The sequence below is a fragment of the Rhipicephalus microplus genome, chromosome 5, assembly GCF_043290135.1.
Source record: "Rhipicephalus microplus isolate Deutch F79 chromosome 5, USDA_Rmic, whole genome shotgun sequence".
Classification (NCBI taxonomy): Eukaryota; Metazoa; Arthropoda; class Arachnida; order Ixodida; family Ixodidae; genus Rhipicephalus; species Rhipicephalus microplus.
The window spans coordinates 129,955,754-129,978,352 of record NC_134704.1 but is presented as its reverse complement, the minus strand read 5'-3'; the positions used below and the strand labels follow the sequence as shown (position 1 = coordinate 129,978,352).

General features: G+C 45.0%; 1 protein-coding gene across 1 annotated transcript; it reads right to left on the bottom strand.

Moving 5' to 3' along the window:
• Positions 1-5,276: 5,276 nt before the first annotated feature.
• Positions 5,277-15,240, bottom strand: LOC119174234 (cuticle protein 16.8). Its single transcript, XM_037425063.2, has 3 exons — positions 15,058-15,240; positions 9,655-9,711; positions 5,277-7,098 (listed from the first exon to the last, which is right to left on the bottom strand). Exons 1-3 carry the CDS (start codon positions 15,058-15,060, stop codon positions 6,832-6,834), a joined length of 327 nt encoding a protein of 108 aa, XP_037280960.1. The 5' UTR covers positions 15,061-15,240; the 3' UTR covers positions 5,277-6,831.
• Between the last annotated feature and the right edge of the window lie 7,359 nt (positions 15,241-22,599).

Here is a 22,599-nt window from a genome sequence, read left to right as displayed (position 1 = left end):
CGGAACTCCACGGCTTACGAGGTGCCTGGCTGTGTCACCGTCGGATGTCGACATAAAAATGGTACGTCCTCTGAGATGGCTCCCTATCCATGCGTGTAGTCGGCCACCAACGCCGATGTCTTCAAGTGCGTCAAGAATGGCCTCATGGTAGACGCTATCGTACGCGCCCTTTATATTTAAGAAAATGGCCCCTACCAATGTCCGACGTTGTCTTTCCTATTCAACAGAAGAAACTAGATCTACAACACCGTCTATAGATGACCGACCTCTACGGAAGCCATTTATAAAATCTGGTAAGCCGACATTATTCTCCAGCAGCCATTCCAATCTTGCCAGCACCATGTGTTTCATCACCTTACCGATGCAACTGGCTAGGGCAATGGGTCTATAAGAATACAACTCGTGTGAACACTTGCCTGGTTTCAGTAAGGCCACTATGCGTCTGCACTTCCAACTCTCTGGGACTGTCGGTGTTTCCCACGTAGAGTTGTAGAACGACAAGAGAGCCTGCCTTGCTTCCTGGCTGAGGTGATATAGAGCCGAATAAGTGATTCCGTCAGGCCCTGGTGCGGACGACCGTCGGGACGCAGAAATCGCTGCGTCGAGTTCGTGCATTGGGAATGGTAAGTCGAGGCGATCGTCGCTGGATGGTGGTGAGGCTAAACACGAAGGTGATATCGATGAGGAGGACATACCTACGAGTAAGTGGCAGTAATCTTCTGCAACCTCTACTTCAGGTCGACCTTGCTTTAGAGCCAAAGATCGGAAAGGGAACAACTGTTGAGTGGGCGTCTGAAGGCTTCGGACAGTTTGTCATATTCGAGACAGGGGTTTTCTGGGATCAAGAGAGCTACAAAATACCCTCCACTGTTGCCTATCGAGCTTATCGAGGTGTCGCAATACATGTCGTTGTGCTTGGCGTGCTGTATATAGGTCAGATGGTGATTTCGTCCTCCTGTATTTTCTCTCTGCCCGGCGACGGATTGCACGAAGGTATTCATATTGTGCGTCAAGTTGTGATCTTGGTAGCGACACATTCACAAGCTTCGTATGCGTTGTTAAGGCTGATGCAATTAGGCTTTCTATTTCAGATATAGATTGAATGTTCCCACACTGAGCATTTACAGAAGCTTGGAATCCTAGCCAGTCTACACTTTTCACAGGGAGGGGAGTCGAACGACGGAATCCATTTAGCTGTATATATGTAGGGAGATGGTCACTTCCATGTGTTTCAACGTCTACGAACCAACAGGTGGTAGGCAAGAAACTTCTGCTCACAAAACATACGTCTAGACAGCTGCTATACGATGCGCCACGGAGGTAAGTAGGTGAGCCATTGTTAATGAACATCAGGCCCTGATTGAGCACAAAATCGGCAATGTCACTACCGCGGTTGTTCATTGAGGCAGAACCCCACATGGGATGATGTGCATTAAAATCCCCAACTAATACATGTGGTCCAGGGCAAGCTTGGAGCACAGACAAGAGATGGGAACAGTCCACGTGGCTTCTAGGAGGAATGTATCCACCAATGATTGATATTGAACGTCGCTTGTGCTTTATAGATAGGCAAATATAGTCGTTAGAAGCATGAGGAGTCACGGCATGTCTCACGTACGTTAAATCTTGACGTACGCATATAATTTCTTTGCTCGCATTTCGATCATCACGTGACCACAAAGTGACGTATCCGGAAATACGAAACAACGACATCATATTCGGCTCACATATTACAACCAACGGAAATTTGTTTTTAAGCATCCGTTGTCGAAAGTCAGACAATCGGCTTCGCAAACCTCGTGCGTTCCACTGCATTATAGCAGAGGTGCGCACACGTTCATCGAAGAAATTCGCCATATTGTTTATGGAAGGGTCAGCAGTAGCGCTTCCAGCACGTTGAGGATCTGCACTGCTGTTTTCGCTCCTGGTGTGTGTAGCTCGTTGAGAATCGCACGAATAGATTTTAGTAGATGCTTCAGCATAGTTTCGCTCTTCTCAGTGTCTGGCCTATCATTTTCCGCCCTCTTTGAAGTTGCAGCCCATGATGTGGTCTTTTTTATTGCTCCGGTCGGTAGCGAAGGCCACTCAGTATCTGAAGCATCGACGTGCAACGCGGGCGTTGGTCCACTTTCTGCATCCCTGGGACGTGGTGCGTACAACATGGGTGTAGCGGCCTGATAATGCGCACGTGTATGTTCATCTGTTGCTGATGCTGATTCATCACTCCTATGTCCACTATGCTTTCGCTGGTGCCTACGTTTTGGACGACGTCTGTGTCGGCGGATGGACGTGACAGCCTCTCTGTGTGTCGAGTTGTCTCTGACCATCTTCCACAGGACGCGAATTTCTTCTTTGATCTTCGGGCACTCCTTCGACGTTGCTTCATGTGCACCAGAGCAGTTCGGGCATTTCAATGGAACAGCAGTATCGCAGTTTTCCACCTTATGAGACCCGCCGCACCGCTGGCAAGTTGTCTCACTTTTGCACACTGCGCTGACGTGTCCTAACTTGCAGCACTTGTGACACTGCAAAGGCCTTGGCACGTAAGGGCGCACGGGATGTCTCACGTATCCAACCCTCACGCTAGGAGGCAGAGTCTCAGAATAAAATGCTAGTTTGATGCAGCAAGGCTGCCCGAAGCAGCGTACGGTCAAGATTCTGATAGTCGACGTCACAAGATTCTGGAGGTCAGCGTCTGTGATATCAGCGTTGACGTCATTTATCACGCCAGTCGTTGTTCCTTTCCCGTGAGCGAGAAACGCGCGAACTGAAATACTTCAGAGCTGCGTGACGGCCTTCAGTCTGTCAAGAATGGTTTTGTTTGTCACATCAACTGACAATATGTTTTTCCTGCTATTTATGCGAATTTCATTCACTTGAGCAGGTGGTACTCGCTCGAAATAATTAGTCAATGACTGCCTGTTTAGTGAGTTCAGATTGTCTGATGTAGACATGGGTACATACGAGATGGTGAAACATCGCTTGCCTTTGTCTAGCGCCGGTTGTGGCTCCGCCGTTGATGACGTCCTGCGAAGCTTCCTTTTCAGCCGGCGGGTATGGAAAGTCCTGAAATCGGCTTCCGATTCCATCTCTTCCACTGATGAGCTCTCGGTAGAATCATCACAAGGAGCAGATGCGCCAACGCGGTCACCCACATTCGGTCCATCCTTATGCAAACGGCTAGGGCCCGCTGTCTCGTTGGATGGATGGTCCCCCATTCCGGGGGGTGACGTCTTCCATTCCGCTTGTTCAGAGAAAGTCAGGAATTCTGACAGTTTAAGAAAAAACGATAGTTTTTCAAGGCATAATTACGCCCGAACGCACTTCTCAACAAGTCATAAGCACCGGTGTAGCTCAGTGGTAGAATACTAGGCCGGCACCCAGCAGATCCGGGTTCGAGCCACGATGTGCCATTGGTGGACGTGCAATGCGGTTACCGACACCGGCGGGGGCGGGCAACTGCACGTCACCCGAGTTGTGATCACACAACAGCTTTCGCTGTAACATCATCTTAATACATAAGAAAGGAGATGACAAGGCATACAAGAATTACCAGCCGATCAGCTTGCTCTCCATCGTAAACATGCTATTTACAAAGGTGATTGCCAACCGAATCAAGACAACTTTAAAATTCACTCAAACAAAAGAACAAGCAGGATTTCGGCAAGGCTACTCAACAATCGACCACACTAATACTATCAACCATGTAATAAAGAAAAGACTATGCATAGCCTTCATAGATTACGAGAAGGCATTTGATTAAGCAGAAACATATGCCGTCATGCACACACTGCGGAAGCAGGGTGTTGGCAAAGCGTATATAGAGATACTGTCAGAAATATGCAGAGGATCAACTGCCACCACAGTGCTTCATAAATGAAGAAACATAATACCAATCAAGAAGGGCGTAAGACAAAGGGATACAATCTCCCCGATGCTATTTACCACGTGCTTACAGGAGGTTTTCAGAGGCCTAGAATGGGAAGAGTTAGGGATAAGAGGTAATGAAGCTTACCTTAGTAACCTGCGCTTCGCCGATGGCATTGCATTGCTGAGTAACTCAGGGGACGTATTGCAACTCATGATTACTGAACTAGACACGGAGAGCAGAAGGGTAGCTCTTAAAATTATTCTCAAAAAACGAAAGTATAATATACAACAGCCTCGGAAAAGACCAGCACTTCGATATAAGTAATATTGTGCTTGAAGTTGTGAAAGACTAAATCTACTTAGAGCAGGTAATAACTGTGGAGCCTAACCACGACATTGAAGTAACTAAAAGAAAAAGAATGGGGGATAGGGGAGAACATTCGGCAAGCGCTCTGAAATCATGACGGCTAGATTGCCACTATCCTTTAATAGGGAGGTATATAACAGTCGCATCTTGCCAGTACTTACCGATGAACCAGAAACCTAGTGGCTTACATTGAGAATTTCGCGTAATTTGAAGGACGACGCAGAGAGCGATGGAAAGGAAAATGGTAGGTGTAACCTTAAGAAACGAGAAGATAGCAGAGTGGATCAGGGAACAAACCGGGGTTAAGAATATCATAGTTGAAATCAACAAGAGGAAATGGACATGAGGGGGCATTTAGAGCGTAGGCAGGATAACCGCTGGTCATTAAGGGTAATTGACGGGATTCCCAGAGCAGGCAAGCGGGCTAGGGGGAGACATAGAGTTAGGTGGGCAGATGAAATTAGGAAGTTTGCGGGTATAAGGTGGCAGCAGCAAGCCCAGGACCGAGTTGACTGGCGGAACGTAGGGGAGGCCTTTGTCCTGCAGTGGACGTCGTCAGGATGATGATGTGATAATGATGATGATGATGATGATGATATGTATACTTTTAACAACACAACTGTGAACATCACATGTGTTTGTACGGATACAATTACAGCGGTACAGTTTGGAATATGTGTTATTTTATGAGAACCATATGCCCCCTCCCACCCACGGCCATGGCACTGGGCGCACGTCCAGTTTCAGTATGTGGAAAAAACGTGGGTATATTCGTAATCAGCAGTACTGTGCTTGCCATTAAGGCGCTCGCAGACTGCCTCGTTTTGCAGACTCAATGAGAAACACGCGTGCTGATCACTTTTTAACTCCCCCCGCTCTTCATTTTTGAGATGTCCGCAGAGAATAACGTCCGAGAAATATGTGTAGTGTCGTCAACTCTGGAATACCATGCCCTTCTACGGTTAATTTTGTTTTGTGATCATACCTAGCGCAGGGAGCTATTGAAGCAGTGTTCGAATTTCCCGGAAGAGCAAAGTAATACTCCACAAAGAAACGATTTATTAGGCGTACTACCAGTCAGTGCACAGATCGCTACTTATCCAAAAAATGCCTGTATAAAGTGGACACAGCAGCATAAGAAAATAAAGCAGTGTTCATCGTCTTGGCCAAGGCATCTACAGGAACGATGTAGGAACAAGAAAATTGGCTATGCTCGGCTTTTTTTTTTTTATCGCAGCAAGCAAACTACCACAGCGAAAGCATGCATAACATACAATGCCACTCGGAAATATCCAAGAGTCGAAATTCGTGCCCGCAAGAACCCCTAATCGCATACCACGTTTGAAGCAACTACAACGTAGGCAAAAAGTATAAACTCATATTCCAGGAACATTTTTTATCTGCATTGAAGGCACGCACATCACAGATGTGTAAGCGACAATGTGTACTCACACTGACATCACAGAAGCAGTAATAAATAAACACACTTCCCTCGAAAGCACCCACGCTTTGGACGGGACAATACACAACACACACAAGAAGCCATAAAATGTTTTGCACTGTTGCCCGGTTAGTCACATGTCGCCGCAGAATAATGCCGTTAACGAACGTGGTTAATGAAAAAAAAGTACTACTACAACCAAAGAGGACATAGTGGGCGACCACGCACATTTTTTGTGTGTTGCGTAGCACAAACATGACAAAAATATAATCAGCTAAGAATTAGCGCCAAAGTCTTGCAAGCGAAGAAAGAACAATCAACAACACATGTGTCAATACGTCAGGCACTAGCAGTTTAATGGCACCTGCCAACTTGAGTAGCGTGTTTATATCTCTGTCTGAAAAGTTACTTTAATGTGACAGCTCTGCGCAGCAGATTACTCAGAAGCGCTGACCACACCATTAATACGCCAGCCTCTCGCATTTACAGTGAGAAGACGCAGCGAAGGCGCTTTCAAACAACTACAAAGGTTTGAAGCGGCTGCTCAAAGCTGCATTATTCTGAAAATGAATAACTGTCTACATTTGGACGCCAAACAAAGCTGTCACAGTGCTGTGCCATTTTATGAAGAAAAGATAGCCCAGTCATTGATTGCCATACCTGAGTGAAGCGGCACTAAAGCCTTCAATTTCTTCCTGTCTGTTTAATATGTGTCGATAATAAAATATGCCGTAAGCGGATGAGACAACGCAGTACCATGTGGTTACTGCAGTGACCAACTTTCCAACCTACAAAAGCTTTTACTAGCGAGACGCGGACTCGGCACCTCCCGATTCCTCGCCACCTCAGCTGGATGGCAACACATCGATACCGGGAGCATCGAGTACTGGGAGGCCTCTCAACCACACGGTAACGCTCTTCCCCCACCACTTTATGGAAACGCAGCCATGATAACACAGTTCAAGCAGGCGGCAGTGATGAATTCAACTCGGCGGGTTTTCATGGCAACGCTTTCTGCGTAACCATTTAGCAAGGCTGGCTTTCATAAAAGTCTACCCTACTCTCTTTTTTTTCTGTTTCATAGCAATCCCTTCTATATCTACAGTAATCTTTTACGACATTTCCCGACAAGCCATTTTGTCAACGCGGCAGGTTATTGATCAGGTGCTGAAGACTCCACGGGGGCGTCAGCCGAGCCTCCGGTCTTGGTTCCGGGTTCGTTGGTCTTGATCATAGCCCGGAAACCGTTTTCGTCGGCGATGTACTCTACGATGCGGAACAGACCGTCCTTGTCCGTGTAGCCGTACGAGCCTCGAACGGTCTTACCGTCGCTGGATTGCTCGTGCATCTGCGTGTTGCCTTCTTCGTCCTGCACATCGTACTTGAACTGGTACGGCTCCGGTGGAGCGTTGTCGTAGTCCTGCGGATGCACAAAGAACGAGCGTTGCAGCACGAGCTTGTAAGGTACGCAAACTATGCAAACGTCAATGACGGTAAGAGAAAAACAGCAAAACTTGGTGAGTGGACTCCCACACTTTATCGTGTTTTTGTTTTTCTTTTTATACGATACACTGCTGTAATTAACTTTGTCACTAGGTATAATCGGCTAGGTAGAGCTTAACAGAGAAAGGGGCAGATGCTTATTAGGACAGAAAAACTGACAGGTCGGTCTGAAAAAAAATTTTTGACCTGACACCCAGAGTTAGGAAAGGGGAAGGAGTGGGAAAGAGAGAAGACACAAGGCGTTGATTATTAGCATGATTGTAGCGTTGAAACAAATGCCGCAAAACTAAGGTGTTATCTAGCTCCGTCTCACAAGAAAGCATGCCCAGAGCTTTCTCGAATATTGTGCTGTTGACAAGACGGAGGTCCGCACAGAACTTCAAGTAATCTGCTGCTGGACCTTAAGGGTATACTGCAGCTGACCTGGGCACAGAGCCCATACAAATGACAGCCTAGATTATCAGTGTCGACTGGTATTGATAGATGCAAATGCAGCAAAAGCTCAAGGCATTTTGGGCTAAAAAAGGTTCGCTAATACTTTTTTTTTCATAACTGCGTCAGCAATGCGGAAACTCATTATGAGCGGAATGCGGCGTCATCTCAGAAGAGAGATAACACCTTGTCCATTCTTCATTGAGCGGCATCTAAGCAGGATGATGTGCATTCATACATACGGCTGTACATTGTAATCGTGTATTGCACATTACATACGTCAAGTGAAGATCTTCGGCCCAATCCACATAGACAATTAGACGATGTTTAAGATATTTCCCAGCCGGCTTCACTGATGACTTCACATGACATTGCAACTGACTGCAATTTTCTTCTACAAAGCATGTAGCATATGCCATTTTCGTGGATGTATGACCTTCAACGTCACGCAATGCTCCTTTTGATCTGTCAAATGTACAACTGCTGCACACTGAGACTAGTTTCTATTGCTGATTGATTGATATGTGAGGTTTAACGTCCCAAAACCACCATCTGATTATGAGAGACGCCGTAGCGGAGGGATCCGGAAATTTCGACCACCTGGGGTTCTTTAACGTGCACCCACATATGAGCACACGTGCCTACAACATTTTCGCCTCCATCGGAAATGCAGCCGCCGCAGCCGGGATTCGATCCCGCGACCTGTGGGTCAGCAGCCGAGTACCTTAGCGACTAGATCACCGCGGCGGGCATAGTTTCTATTTCGTATAAGGTGTAAATTACACGCAATATGAAAGGCATTTTGAAGTTTCTGCTCACAACTTTGAAAATTTGGACAAGAACATGGGCATATACATGAACACGTACAGAAGGGCAGCGTCCCTCAAATTTCAAATTTATGGACTCTTTCAGTCAACGTCGCTAATGGTGCAGAAAAGAAAACATCCAGAAACAAAAGAAAGCACACACGTGTAAAACTGTCTATAAATTAATTGAGACGGGCTGGGGAAAAAATTAGAACGCTCTTATATACAAAAGGTAAGAAAATAAGAAAGAAAAACATACTGAAGTCCAGTTTAAACCATCATTGAGCACGATTGCCTCTGTTCTTCATTAGGTATAGCAAAGGTTGCTCAACTCTGTAATTTGTTTTGCCCTGGCAGAAGAATTCTATGGTGAATGATTATTCAGCCTGCTCATACCTATGTACAATTAACTGCATGAAGGATGGCCATCACCTGTGGCAACGCGTGTAATAGCCCGAGGGAATTACCATCGTTCCGTAATAATTCCGTTCCAGCAAAGCCCGTAATCACAGTTCGCAACTTCCTCTTGCGCGCATTCGATACTTTCGATGGTATAGGCACGATATTCAAAGATTAATAATACAAAATGAGAATTAACATTACAAGGACACGTTCAGAGGAGGTTTTCATCGGCATGTGCATTAAAAAAAGCAAAATATTATAGTGTTTACAAGTATTATTTATTAAAAGTATTATTTCTTTTGTAGAAAGCTGGCAGAATAAAATAAAACAATACTACCCTTTATTATATGGTCCTCTAATTAAGCGCAAACTAGTGTGTTTGTCACGTCGCGCATTAACAAATGCGACTTTTTCCTTCGTTTTCAAAGATTGACTCGTGGCTTAAGCGGTAAGTGGTGAAAGAAAAAGGTAATAATATTAATTGTTGTGGTTTAACGTCTCAAAAGCACCATATGATTATGAAAGCTGCCGTAGTGGAGGGCTCCGGAAATTTCGAACACTTGGGATTCTTTAACGTGCATCTAAATGTGAGCACACGGCCCTCACACCTTTTCGCCTCCATTGAAAAAGCGACCTCCACGGTTGGGATTCGATCCCTCGACCTGCGGGTCAGCAGCCGAGTGCCTCAACCACTAGACCACCATGGAGGGTAAAGAAAAAAGGTAGGGTAAAAGTAAAAGTGCTCTTAAAAGTTTTTCATTTTTTAATTGTCCGTGCGATATTAACCGTCTGTTGAAAACGTTGACCTGCACAGGTGTCGTCAAGGATCTTACCTGCTGCGCATACGCCACTGCCAGAGTGGCTAGAAGAAACAGCTTCACCATGGGGCCCTGAAAAAAAGTTGTAAAGAAAAGAAATGACAGCCTACTCTTTTGTTCATTTAGCATTCATTCGTACTTCATATTTGCAATGAACTGTTTTTTTTTCGGCCTGAAATATAAGCAATTATAGGTGGTTCCTACTAACACCAGCATCTGAAGAACATATAATAAGGCGATTTAGAGAACCTGCTTGAATTTCTGATAAATGTCCTGTCTCAACGTATCTGCCACAGTGAGGATACATTAAGGCGCCTTGCCAAGCAGAAACGAAAGAAAAACAAACACTTTTTTTATTTCGCAATACATTATCTTGCGTGACATCAGGCATGATGCTTCGTCTGGCGCTGGAGCTGTCTTACGAGACGTAAAATCCCTTCACGCAATCAGCAAAGGTGGCTACAGTTTCACATAAAAGAGCACGCATACAAACACCTATTAAAGCGTGACGTTATTCCGGGAAATGTACACATGTCTCGCGACCAATAGTCAATCTCTATTGATCGACTCAAAAGGCACTGATTGTGTCGTCACTCGGAATACGCACACACATACTTCTTCCTTGGAAGTGCAAGTTACATACCCATTCATGTTTGTGCTAGTTGGAGAGTTTTCTCGAACAGTTCCAGTGTGATACTGCGATTCTAAAGTTGGGTCATTAAACACTGACGGAACTAAGAACTGCCAATATAGGAATAGCTGCGAGCGTCTCCTCTAGGAGAATGCAAGTTTTTAAAGAAATGCGAACCGTTGGTGAACTTTCGACTGCTTGTAGCTAAATACTGTCAATGGCACATAACTCAATTGAGATGGTTTTCCGCTCTCGAGTCGATATATATGGGCTATGGCAGGAAGAGAGCGATCACTATTATACGAAGAAGTCGAGTCCTACCTATCGCATCTCTTTTCAGTTTCAATTTTATTCCCAAAAGAATGGATGAAGGCACGAACTAGGAATGATAAACTCCAGCTGAGGGAAATTTACGCCTCCTGTGCAAGGCATACAGCAAGGCCAATAATTGTGCACACATTTACGAATTCAATAGCCAATATCCCAATAAATACAAAAATAGTGTATCTACATTGAATAGTTAAAACAACACTAAAGTGTGAACGCTAATCACAAAAAAAAAAGACAAGCAGATAAAGGCTTTTGAAGACCCTAATGTAATACGGTACCACGAGGACAATATCGATCACGATCAGAGCACATCTGTATCAAACTTCTTGATCACAATAAATAGTTTGTCACATTCACACGGTATCAGGTTTGAGCCTAACCTACGTCGCCATGATCGCAATCAAACGCCTTTGCAAGCGGTGTTATACTATCACAAACATTACTAACAGCAGATGTACAGCTGGTTATGTTACGTTGTTTTGACATCGGCAGATTTTCTAAAAGTACCAAGAGCCACCATATCATTTATAAGACATGCCATGGCAGATGTTTCAAAGTAATTTTGATTATAAAAAAATTGGCTTACAAACGCATAAATTGAGTGCACCAACGTTCATTTCCGAAACCACCGATCAAATTACGTGTGCGATAATAGGTAGACAGCCAAGCCTTAAACGCTGTTTCACTACCCTTTTTGGTAAATTTAGGAAACACTGCTGCAGCAACGCGCTCTGGAGCACAGACACTTTCTTTTTAGAGGAAGAGAAAGGTGACACTCGTTTACCCCATGACAAGAGGTGATTTACTTGAGCTTATCCCTGTTAAATTCATCTGCGTTAAAATGCTTTTTTTAGTTATTATCGTTGCGATTGAAGTTTCAAGTGCCACGAACACCCGATGGGAAATGAACGCGGAATATTGCGCGATTTGTCAGCTTCCTTGAACACCACGGAATTCGAGCGCTAGACACGTCAGCTTATATTTCAACTATTGATGAGCAGTGTTCTAAAGGCCATGCGCTTGCGTAATCCCGGGGCCTCGTTCTACTAACCCGTTGAATACCAGGAATTATATACGCACTGCAATGTCATCTTGGCGATTTCTGGTTATTTTTATGGTTTTAGTTGTAGCTTCACGTTTATAGTATAGTGTTTATCGAACTGATTTGTTGGCGTTGTAATATTTAAGCACTCATAAATCCCAAGACTTACGTTCACACTTTGAAGCATTCAAGCTTTCAAGATATCTTTAACTAATCTAAACTTACACCAACTTTTTTTCACTCTCTACGGGGCTACTAAAAAAACAATTATAACAGATCTCAGGAGTCCCGATTTTGCTTAAAAAACACAATAAAAAAGAGAGGAAGAGCTTTCGTTTGAGAGTAAACAATTTGTTCTTATCATGAGAGGTTGTTAGACTTCATTGCACTTCAATATTTTTCCACCATCTCCAACAAAAAAAAAATTCGCGAAAATACCCATAGTGCACTCGCACAAGGTACGAGCGGAAGATTTGTTCAGCGTTAAATTGGTCAGTTCTTAAGACTTCAACATTATTAACCTTTGTATACGCTAGGTGCACAAAAAAAATGCGAATGAACAATAAGACACAACTTCCTTATTATACACAGACACGTGAGACACCTCTAATAATTTTTACTTCCAATAAAAACAAAGAGCAGTATCAACACGATAACCTTATAGAGCTCGATTCCAGTGTCGGCATCATAGGTTGCGAGCGCAAAATAAGTGTTGTTCGTGAACGACCACTCGAGATACAGGTAATTAAGCAACAAAAAAAACACAAAAATATTCTGCTCGCGTGAGAATTGAGCCCAAGACCTGTGCGTGGCAAGCAGCTGTTCTACCCTAGAGCCACGTCTGTATCGGGAGAAAACGCTATGCGAATGTTATGTAGCGCGAGGAGTCTCATTACCACTTAGAACCTCTGCAACTTTCAATTCAGCGTATGTATATACACGCGCACACGTACAAACGCAAGAGCAAACATATATAAAGGATGGCTGAACCCTTCATTAAAAATAATTGCTGACTACGCTATAGACTACGCTATTGGCTATCGCATTTTACACTTGAAGGCGAAGGTCTGTAGCGTGCTCCAAGTTTATAATTGCCCGAAATATGTAGAGGTGGCCTGACTCGTCGCTAACCTTCCGATACCCTGCCATCTGTATTTGGTGTCTACAAAGTAATCTCCTTAGTGAAAAAAAAAGGGCACTTGCATTCGCTTCTATCACTGAGTCAAGCATGTCATCTCAAAATCACTAGTAATTGCCCTCAATTGCTCTCTGTTATTTACTGCGCAATAACCCTTCGCTATTCACAAAGGACGAAACAGCATTTATAGCTCGTTAAGGCATTTTACGCCGTCGATGCATCGTGCTAATGATGAAAGAGTTGAGAAACCTTGAAAAGCCTTGATGCGCTGTTATGGCTATGCGCCGCGCAACGTTGCGAAATAACAGCTTCAGCGTTGTAATCTTCTCCTAATGTAATGTTCATTTTCGGGGCAATCCGAGCATAGAAATCATCAAAGATAACAAAGAAGATTTCGCGTGAAAGTCATATCGTTGTAAACGAAGCACACTGATCTCAGTACGAGGCCTACCTTGGTAGTTAAGCATGTTGACGGCCAGCTCATGGTAAATGCAATTTATTCCTGTGCTTAGTTATTGATCCGAGGTTTGCTCATCAAATAGTTCAGCGAAGCGAATGTTGGTTGCATTGGTATACCCAATTTTCAATTTCAGAGCCAGGTGAAAACAATTTGAAACTTTCTACTTTGTCAAAGGGATAATAAAGCTGTTGCAAAGCTGCGCGCGAAATGTGAGGCAAGGAAATTCAAATTCAGGCTGCCCGCAAGCACAACCTCCGGGTGCAGTGTGACATCTTGGGGCGGAATAAATACTGAGTAATGGCATCGAGTCAAGTCTGCTTATGTTGTCGCAGTCAAGTTCAGAGAGAATCTTCATACTTGGCAATTTAAAAATGTCGAGGATGAAGGGAAGGGAGGGGTCTGTTGACTCCCTTAATTGTGACTCAACTAACAGCTCTAAAGTATATTTTATTCCATCGCGTAAAATTAAGCTGTTTCAGCCAAGTGAACGACGTTGACATCGTACGCACGTAAATACTTGTTTGAAGCGGGAGAGCACCTAACTGGGCTGTTTGTTCCATGATTGGGATGGCAACAAGCAGTGGTGGTCACAGGACTGATCAGCAGCCTCGTTTGTCGTTCCTTCTTGGTCCGTGTCCACAGCTGCTTCCTCTCATCCTTAACTGTTTGAAGCGAATGATTTAGCCTTAACAACAATAAGGCGCATCTACGACGACATTGATAGGTGCAACTCGCCGAGCCACTGACAAGCGATTATGTTGGACCACCCTCACTATGTTTGCATAAACGAGATCACTTAAATAAAGTTACAAGGACTTGCCTTAAGCCGTCCCTTTCGTGCGGGTATACCACATTTCGGTATGCTTATTTTCAAGTGAAGAACAATGATGGATGCCACACATCCGTCACATTACTATATACTGTTAGTGGATGTGAAAAATATGGCAGGTTTCTTAAGGTACTGTTATATGCCATACACAGTGCCAAAGAGTGACAGAAAATAGGCTTTGAAGCCAGCCTTCAGTGTGTTATTAAATGCTTAAATGAGGGTAACGTTGACAAGTTATTTTTCCGAAGACTGGTTTTATGGGAGATAAGCGAAACCGAAATCAAGGCTAAAGTAGTTGAACGTGGATCCACTTTGTGCAAGCGGAGTGAAACATCGCGCCATTTCACTGAACGTGTCAGACTTCCTGTTGAGATCAGGAATACGGTCGCTTAGCTTGAATCCTATGCTTCTGTACCGTCCCACAAATGACCGCAGTTGTTGTTTTTATGCTTTACACTTTGGGCGTCACTGTAGATTCTTAATGTGCCCAGTCATGATGTACACTTTGCAGCTAGCTGACTTGCTAATAATTGAGTTTATATGGTAAGCGCACTTGCTGACAAACAGATCAACAGAAAAGCCGATATGGCGACTGTGCTTACACTCTATAAAAGTTCTCCTAGACGAATAATTTGAGAAAATCTCAGGCAGTTACCGTACACGGCAGTTTCACTTGGGCAGCTTTACAGCGTACTACAACTATATTGTGTATATGGTCTATTACAACAAGGATAAGTCGAGGCGGCAGCCTAGGGTTTCGGAATCGTTCGCTCCAGTTTTCGTGAACCGAGATTGGCATGACCTTCCCAATGTGCGTCGACCTGTTTCTAGCGCAGGCTACAACCCTCAGCGATATCCGCGACCTACAAATCTATTGGATATCGCCTATGCTACGGACTTTAGTGATGCGCATAACTGCAATCGACGATGTATCCCCATCACTGCAGTATGATCCAGCACAATGCTCATCGACGCTTCCGACGCTCACCATATTCCTCTTGAACGTCTTCGCGTGACGATGCAGCAGTGTAACCGATAAGCGTGTCGCACAAGACGGGGCCTTTCCTGGACTGCGGGTACCTGCGCACAGAGCTCTCAACAAAGTGACGCCGTGGCCTGGAGGATCACCGGCCTTTATACGGGAAAGCTTTATGCGCCCCCTCGCCGAGGCTCCTATTTGAACCCCTTCTGTTCACCCGGTAGCCTATACATATAGACTGTCACTTTCTCTTTCCGCCCCTCCATCGCCGGCCACGAAGACGTCATTCTTAACGCGCAGTACACGCACGCACACACAAGCACAGCCCCGTTTCGTGCATCATGTGATCTCAATGGGGGTGAGAAGGAGGCAGTGAAGAGCATCGAGAGAGAGTGCAGCATCATTTCGCGAAGCGAGAGTGCGGGAGGAAGAAGACGAAGAAGGAGGACGTAATGGTGTCCGTTCTAGAAGACGTTCGCGCTGTGCCCTCGGTCGCCAAGCTTCAAGGATGGCAGGTGTTAGCGTACACGTAGTAGCCCCCGCCACCGTCCTTTCTCTACGAGCCAGCCTCGACAATGCACGCTATCAGCTGCATGCATTACAGCCATGGCCGGACCCGAATTACACGCTCCTTGTATACTATACTCACGCCGCTTCCTTGGCGGCGCGGTCGTATGCGCTCGGGCAGTCATCGCGTGCTCACGGGGGTGTGGCCTTCACCTTCAACCGGCGCGCTTGCCTATAAACACGGGAGTAGCGCGAACGAGCGCGAAAACAACTAGCCAGGAGAAAGCACGTGCGGGCTAAACGCGTTTCAAGTTTGCGTGTAGCCTCCTGCGCTTTAGTCGGAGTGTAAAGGGTGCACCACTTGTTCTGAGGCGAACGCCAACGCCACCTCCGCACTCTTACTTGCGCGCCGGGTCAAGGCGAAGCCCGGCTGGCAGGCCTCAATCACCGATGCTGGGAAAGACCTCCAGAACGCGATCGAGGCGCGCTCAATTGCATTGCATAATGGGAACCTGTTGAAGCGTGCTGCCCCGGCAGGCGCGAGCATTAACCGACCGGCGGTGGGGTTAAAGGGCGAGCTGTTAATTGGCACCAGGACTGATGGCGATTCACTGTGCTGCGATATGTCAGACAGAAAACTGCCGGGGCGTAAGATTCGAACGTTACTTTCTTCTTTTCTCCCCTGAGAAACATCAGTTGTTTCCTTCTTGATTACACGAGATTTTCGGCATCGGCTTCACGAGCCGCTTCAAGTCATGGCTTGAGCTTGATGGCAATGATGAGTGCGACGACTTAATGATAACTTTCTCCTACGTAGAGGACTGGAATATAGCGTAAACAGGCTAAACAGATACGCAGTTGCAGGAAATGACCGCAAAGGTCCTCCATTCTGATACGCACATCCTCGCTGAGCATATTGTGAAGATACTTCGCATGGGTCACTGAATAAGCTGAACATGTAGGAAATAGTGGTTCAAGGCAGTTGCCCGTAACACATGCGGCACGAAGTACGACGGTAAAGAACAATCATTAGAGTGTTAAGAGTCATGTTCTATCACAGCGTATAAACCAGGCCGTATCTGTAAGGTTCAAAGGCCCGGAACCACACTTTCAAATTTAAGTGCTGGTTGCTGTTTATATTTTTCTTTTTTAACAGGTTTATGGCCATGCCGCGAGTATGACTACGTTATTGTCGATTAAGTATGCATTGAATGCTTCAAGAAAAAGCATGTCTTAAGCAAATGCCAGCTGACTCCCCCCCCCCCTCAGAATGTTCGACCGACCATATTTCCTCCCTCCCACAGCGAACTGTGAAACGCAACGAAGAGCTCCCGGCCTTCCTGCTTCTCCCCCACCAAAAAAAAAGCACTCACTCGTTGTTGCAGAGGTGAAGAAATATAAGTACACACACACACACACACACACACACACACACACACACACACACACACACACACACACACACACACACACACACACGCACGCACACGCACACGCACACGCACACACACACACACACACACATACACACACAAGCACACACACACACATAGGCGTGTCATAATCGTTTCACAAGGCTAGCCACACGTTAACTCTCATAAATTGATGCCTCAGTGAGCCTGCCACAAAATGAATATTTGTGAATTGTGCTGCATGGATGCAATTTGCGCTTGTGTGAGCTTTGAATGCGAGTTCCCATTCCATGGTCCCATTTCCACGACACTGAGCAGTGTTTCTTCGATATCTATGGCACCCTTGAAATTCACCGCATGCAAGTAACTCGGCGTCATAGAAAATAGGTGCACGCGATCAAGATAAACTGCTTCCTGCATTTATTGACACGCATAATGAAGTTCTTGAGAACATCCATACCGCATCCTGCCTGGCCGATGCTTTGTTTATCACGAGTCAAAGTGGTACAATAGACAACTTTATTAAGACGTTACATAAATGCTTTTTCATGATACACCATACATTGCATCTTCTCCGCCCGATTGTCGTTTGCTGCTTTGCCGGATCCCTTAAACTTGGGTGTTACTAAAAAGAAGCACCAGGTGTGTTCGTTTGTTTCCATTTATGGATGCTATGTGAAATACTATACGAGTAACGCAAGACTATGGATGCTTTGTTGATTGCTAAAATCCTGTGTTCAAAGTAGCCACTGTGTTTTATTCTTCTTGGCTGAGGCTGCAGTGCTTTCCAAAACATGTAGCAGAACTTTTCAAGTGCCTGACTTTCCCTTGAATCTGTATACAGTGCACTTTTTGTTATATTTTTCTTTATTTGATAGGGAGCTGAGGAGTCCGTTTTCACCTCTGGAATCTAGCTGGCACTTTCTTTTTTCGAGTCTGATCATTAGGTTGAAGCATTTCAAGCCAAGCTGCTCCGCTGTATTACACGTCATATCAAGACCGAAGTGTGCGCCCTTGAGAGCGTTTACTATAGGAAGAAAGAAACAGGGGAAAAGAAAAGGCATAGAGGTTAACCAGTTTAGTACAGTGACATTGTTACCCTACACGTGGAAAAGGGTTGGGGAAGAGTGAAAGACGGAGAAGACTGGGACGCTACGGCTCATCCTGTGTGATTGCCATTATATGTTCAGAGACAGTCAATGGCGTCCGTATACCGCAACGTGATAATAGACAAACGTCCCTTGAAAGTACTTTTACACGACGTCAAGACACCACATATCAAGGCGACGAAGGCATTAATTAGGTTTTTTAAGAAAAATGGAGATGTATGGGTGGCTGCGACAGTGATGTCACGTACAACACCAGAGTTACGGACTGTCACTGACTTCGTGTAATTACATTTACTAAGAACAATTTTATTTCAGCGTCTTTTCTGTCATTCTGTCACTATCTAACGTCCAGCGCTGTTTTCGTAGCAAATCATCCTAAATTACGGCAGTAGAGCTCTTAAAGCTTTAACGCCGTAATTTTCACTGTCTTACGTTCATTATTAGCGGCGAAAATCAAGGCTGCAGTTCAATTTCTAAATTTGGAGCCAAAATTTCCGCACGTGATACCAGATATTTCAAAATGTATTTTTTGGTATATTTTCGTGGCATGGTCGCAATGAAATCATCTGAAACTTCGTGTGCTAGGTCTATAGAACCGACAGTTGACAATATAGTTCATTTTTACCGATTAGAAACTACATAGAAGCCTAGTGTACGTCTTCAAAATCTATGGCGTCACGGTATTTGGTGCGGGAATCTCGAGCTGGTGCTTCCACCCTTAATTTCTTTGCACGCGTTTTGTCACCTACCAAGCGCCGTGTCACGGTAAGAGTGGTGTTTTCGCAATTGTGAAATTGTACTTTAAATACTAGCAAGAAATCGCTTTTATCTTAAGTGTTCCTTTAAGTATTGCACTGCCTCCAGGATCAGACCTTGCACTGCCTCCAGGATCGTGGCTTTGAGTCGGTTTACCTCCCGGCCGATACCTGAAGACTCAGTATGATGACCTCAACTTTCGCCGCACTAGGGAAAAATGAGTACTGGAGCGTCACCGATGCTGTTAGCAGTCCGGCAAATCCGTGTGCCCCAAACTATGACGGGCACTTGCCTTCAAATTCTTCGGGAACACTCTTCGCTTTGCTGGAAGGCAAATAACTTTTTTTCTGTGCAAGACTGAACGTGCTCCCTTATCGGGCCTGCGCACCCGGTCTTGCCCATAACTGCTGCCCTCCGCGGTGGTGCAGCAATTACGGTCAGCTGCTCACCCAAAGGTCACGATTTCGATCCTGGCCACGGCGGTCGCATTTTGATGGAAGCTAAATGTCAGAGGCCCGTCTACAGAGCAATATGAGTGCATGTTGAAGGACACCAGATGCCCGATACTTCTAGAGCCCTCCACTACGACATCTCGCATAATCATGCCGTGGTTGTGGAACGTTAAACCTAATATATTATTATAATTTTAGTAGCCCGAAACATAGTCAGTTTTAACACATCTTCGAAACCACTGAAATCTGAATTAGTGAGCTTTTTGTGTACATAGCTTTTATTTAATGGTTATATTCCAGAATATCATGACTGCAATAGGGGCCTCACAAAAAAAAAATGATTTGAGACCAGCCGACGGCTAGGAGCGACAGGCAATGCCTGGCGTGATTGACTTATTTTCTTTTAGGAGCAAAGCTCCTTAAGATCGAGGCTTGTCCGTTCGCGTTGTTGTCGTCATCATCGCCTAGGTGACAATGACGATGATGCTAATGAAGACAAAGAACGAGGGCATTCTTGACCACACTTTTTGTCTCTGCCATCATGGCACAGCACATGCAAGGTTTCCCACTGTAAGCCACGACGACGATGATGACGATGGTCATCACGGACAACGACTAGCTCTTGCAGCATATCACGTCCCTATGTGCTCAACGATGCATTTCGTATGACTGGAAACAACCAACAACCACCACCAGTACGTGTCCTGACCTCGTCTTAGCCAACTTTAGGTTACATCCGATACCACAAAGCACTCCGCAAAAGGAAATTCACAACTCAACACAACATACCACTTGTGACCAATAAACACTACATATAAATGTACACCGCTTGGCACTCATTTACATTCGTGAGTGGTCAATGTCACGGGCCGTTTTCAATAACACCAAACGATCCCACAGCTTCGCCCATTTATCATCATTTACTTCGTGGATATGCCTTGTTTTTTTTTTATGCGCAGTTCGTTCATGCCAGTACGCATCGGACGCGTGGCCCGAAACAACAACGAAGAATCAGTTGCCGTTATCTGAGACTTAATACCAGTTCCGCGACCCTGGCGATTTAGTGCCATCATTACACCAGAAGCCTGCATCATACATGCTACCCAGGCGTTTGCTCTTATTAGCTTTATTCTTAATAGCAGAGCACAACCACTACGTAAAGTTAACCAAAACATAGCAGCGGACGCTAAATGGCACCGTGATTGCCGTTGTCATCGACCGATCTGCCATATTCGTGAGTTTCCCCAATATCTTTCGTGGGAATTGCTTGTTAAGTGAGTTGAGGCACATCATTGCTTAATACAATGCCAACACGGCAGGAATATTTCACGCGTTCTTGTTCTTTTTCACCTACTGCCCGTGCCGCATACCGACTGTGGGAGATTGACCAATGATTTAGTGTTTTCATAAAATAGTACACAGTTTCATCGAGCATCTTTGCTTTCACTTGTTCTTTCCTAACCCCTCATTTCTTTTTGATCTTCCCATACCATGGCATCTGTTTCATTCGAGTCATTAATTGCATTTTTGTGTTTTTACAGGTGTTCGGCCTTGTATTTTCTGCTAAAAACACGCACATCTGGGGAAGGTAACCATTGAGCAACACCAAAAGCGTCTATTACTGATATAATGCGTGTAAAGTTGCCCATGCAAGATGAAAGTGGCTCTTGAAATCTGCAGCTGCTGCTTCCTCAAACGAAGGTCCCACAAGCAAGAGCGACAGGCGCTTGGACTTTCGCGGACTTACACCTAGCAGATCATGAACCATTAGGTAAGTACATGTATCTATGCTGCACTCGTGCAGATTCTTTTAGGGGAACCCCGGAAGCCCCTCCTTTCAGCTACAGGTCATGTGGCAGCTCGTATGGCCTAAAGGAAAGTGGCGCACTCTTATGCCACGAGCTTGAGCGATTTCAACATGCTTATAGGTTTCTAAGTGGATAAGATTGTTTCCGACGTCACCCTTCGTCATGTAAACGTCGCGTGCTAGCTTCGCGCGCGTCGGCTTGGATCTTCACAACGCCCCGTCTCTGTCCTTCCTCGTGCCTACGACGTCGTTTCGTGAGTCGTCATAACACGAGGACATACTATCCCTCACGTTCCAAGTTCTGTTGGCAGCTACCCGAAGCCTCAATTTAGCGCGGAATCGTTGAACGTTAACGACCATCACTTTTGGTCCGCGGGTCAATTCCTTTTTTTTCTCTTTTTTTATGTGGTTGTTAAAGGAGTCTTCCCCGTGGTATCAATTGTAAACAACCACAAAGAGAGATTTACCTTCAACCACTATGGCGAGTGTAATCGAAGCCGTCCACTTAATTAGGACTATACACGCCCCGAAAAGAACGACGCTTGGCCGCAGATTCTGTTGCGAAAGACATGCACGCTGTCTTCCTCGCGAGAAAAACAAGTGCTCCTAATGATGCGTCTTCGGCTTCCTCGACGCTTCGTAAGTGCGCCTTCCAGAAATGAAACGGGAGGAAAAGATGACACGCCGCGCCCCGGGGCATTCGCTAGAACACGGTTTGACCGATCTTCGTTATTACGCCGCGTGTGGCACGACAAAAACATGGCGCGTCCGACTGAGCGCAACGATACCGCAGTGATTGAGTAATCCATCTCTATGCTTTAATTCTGCATAGTATTCTTTGTTTTCGGTGTTTTGCGCTTCTCATTCACCCTTCTTTGGTCCAGGTTTTCCAGCCCTTGATATAATTTTCAATGCCGTAAACGAAAGAAGCGCGCATGTATGAACAGAGCCATTATATTGCAAGAAAAGAAAAAGAGCATATTTTGGGGACATCCTGAAGCTCTTCAGTCGTGGCACAAATGTGTCTAGAAATAAAACACTTTAGCAGTGGCACTTACCCGGATCATTAAAGAAAGTTTTTATACCAAATATACATATATTAGTAGGCATATAGCACGCATGAACGATGAGCTTTCAGCACTGAACCATGATTTAAAATGAATGGCGGTTCGGGAAAATGACCTCGATACGGAGACCATGCACCAGTCTAGTTTGTGGCATGGATATTAATGACGTAATAATAAACAAGGAACATCAACCTCCTAGTTTTTTCATGAAGATGCTGACCTCATATTCATAAAGTAGTTAGTACATCTGCAGTTGTAGAGAAAATAAACGCCAAAAATTGATAAAAACGAGTACAACCAAGCAGAAAACAATAAATTTACCAACAAGAATTTTTACGTGTTTAAGCTTTAAATATTTGTTTCCGAGGATCAAGTTCACGCACAAAATTTTCGCAAGTGTTCACACGTCATGTTTTCTACCACATAATAAAAATTCTCGAT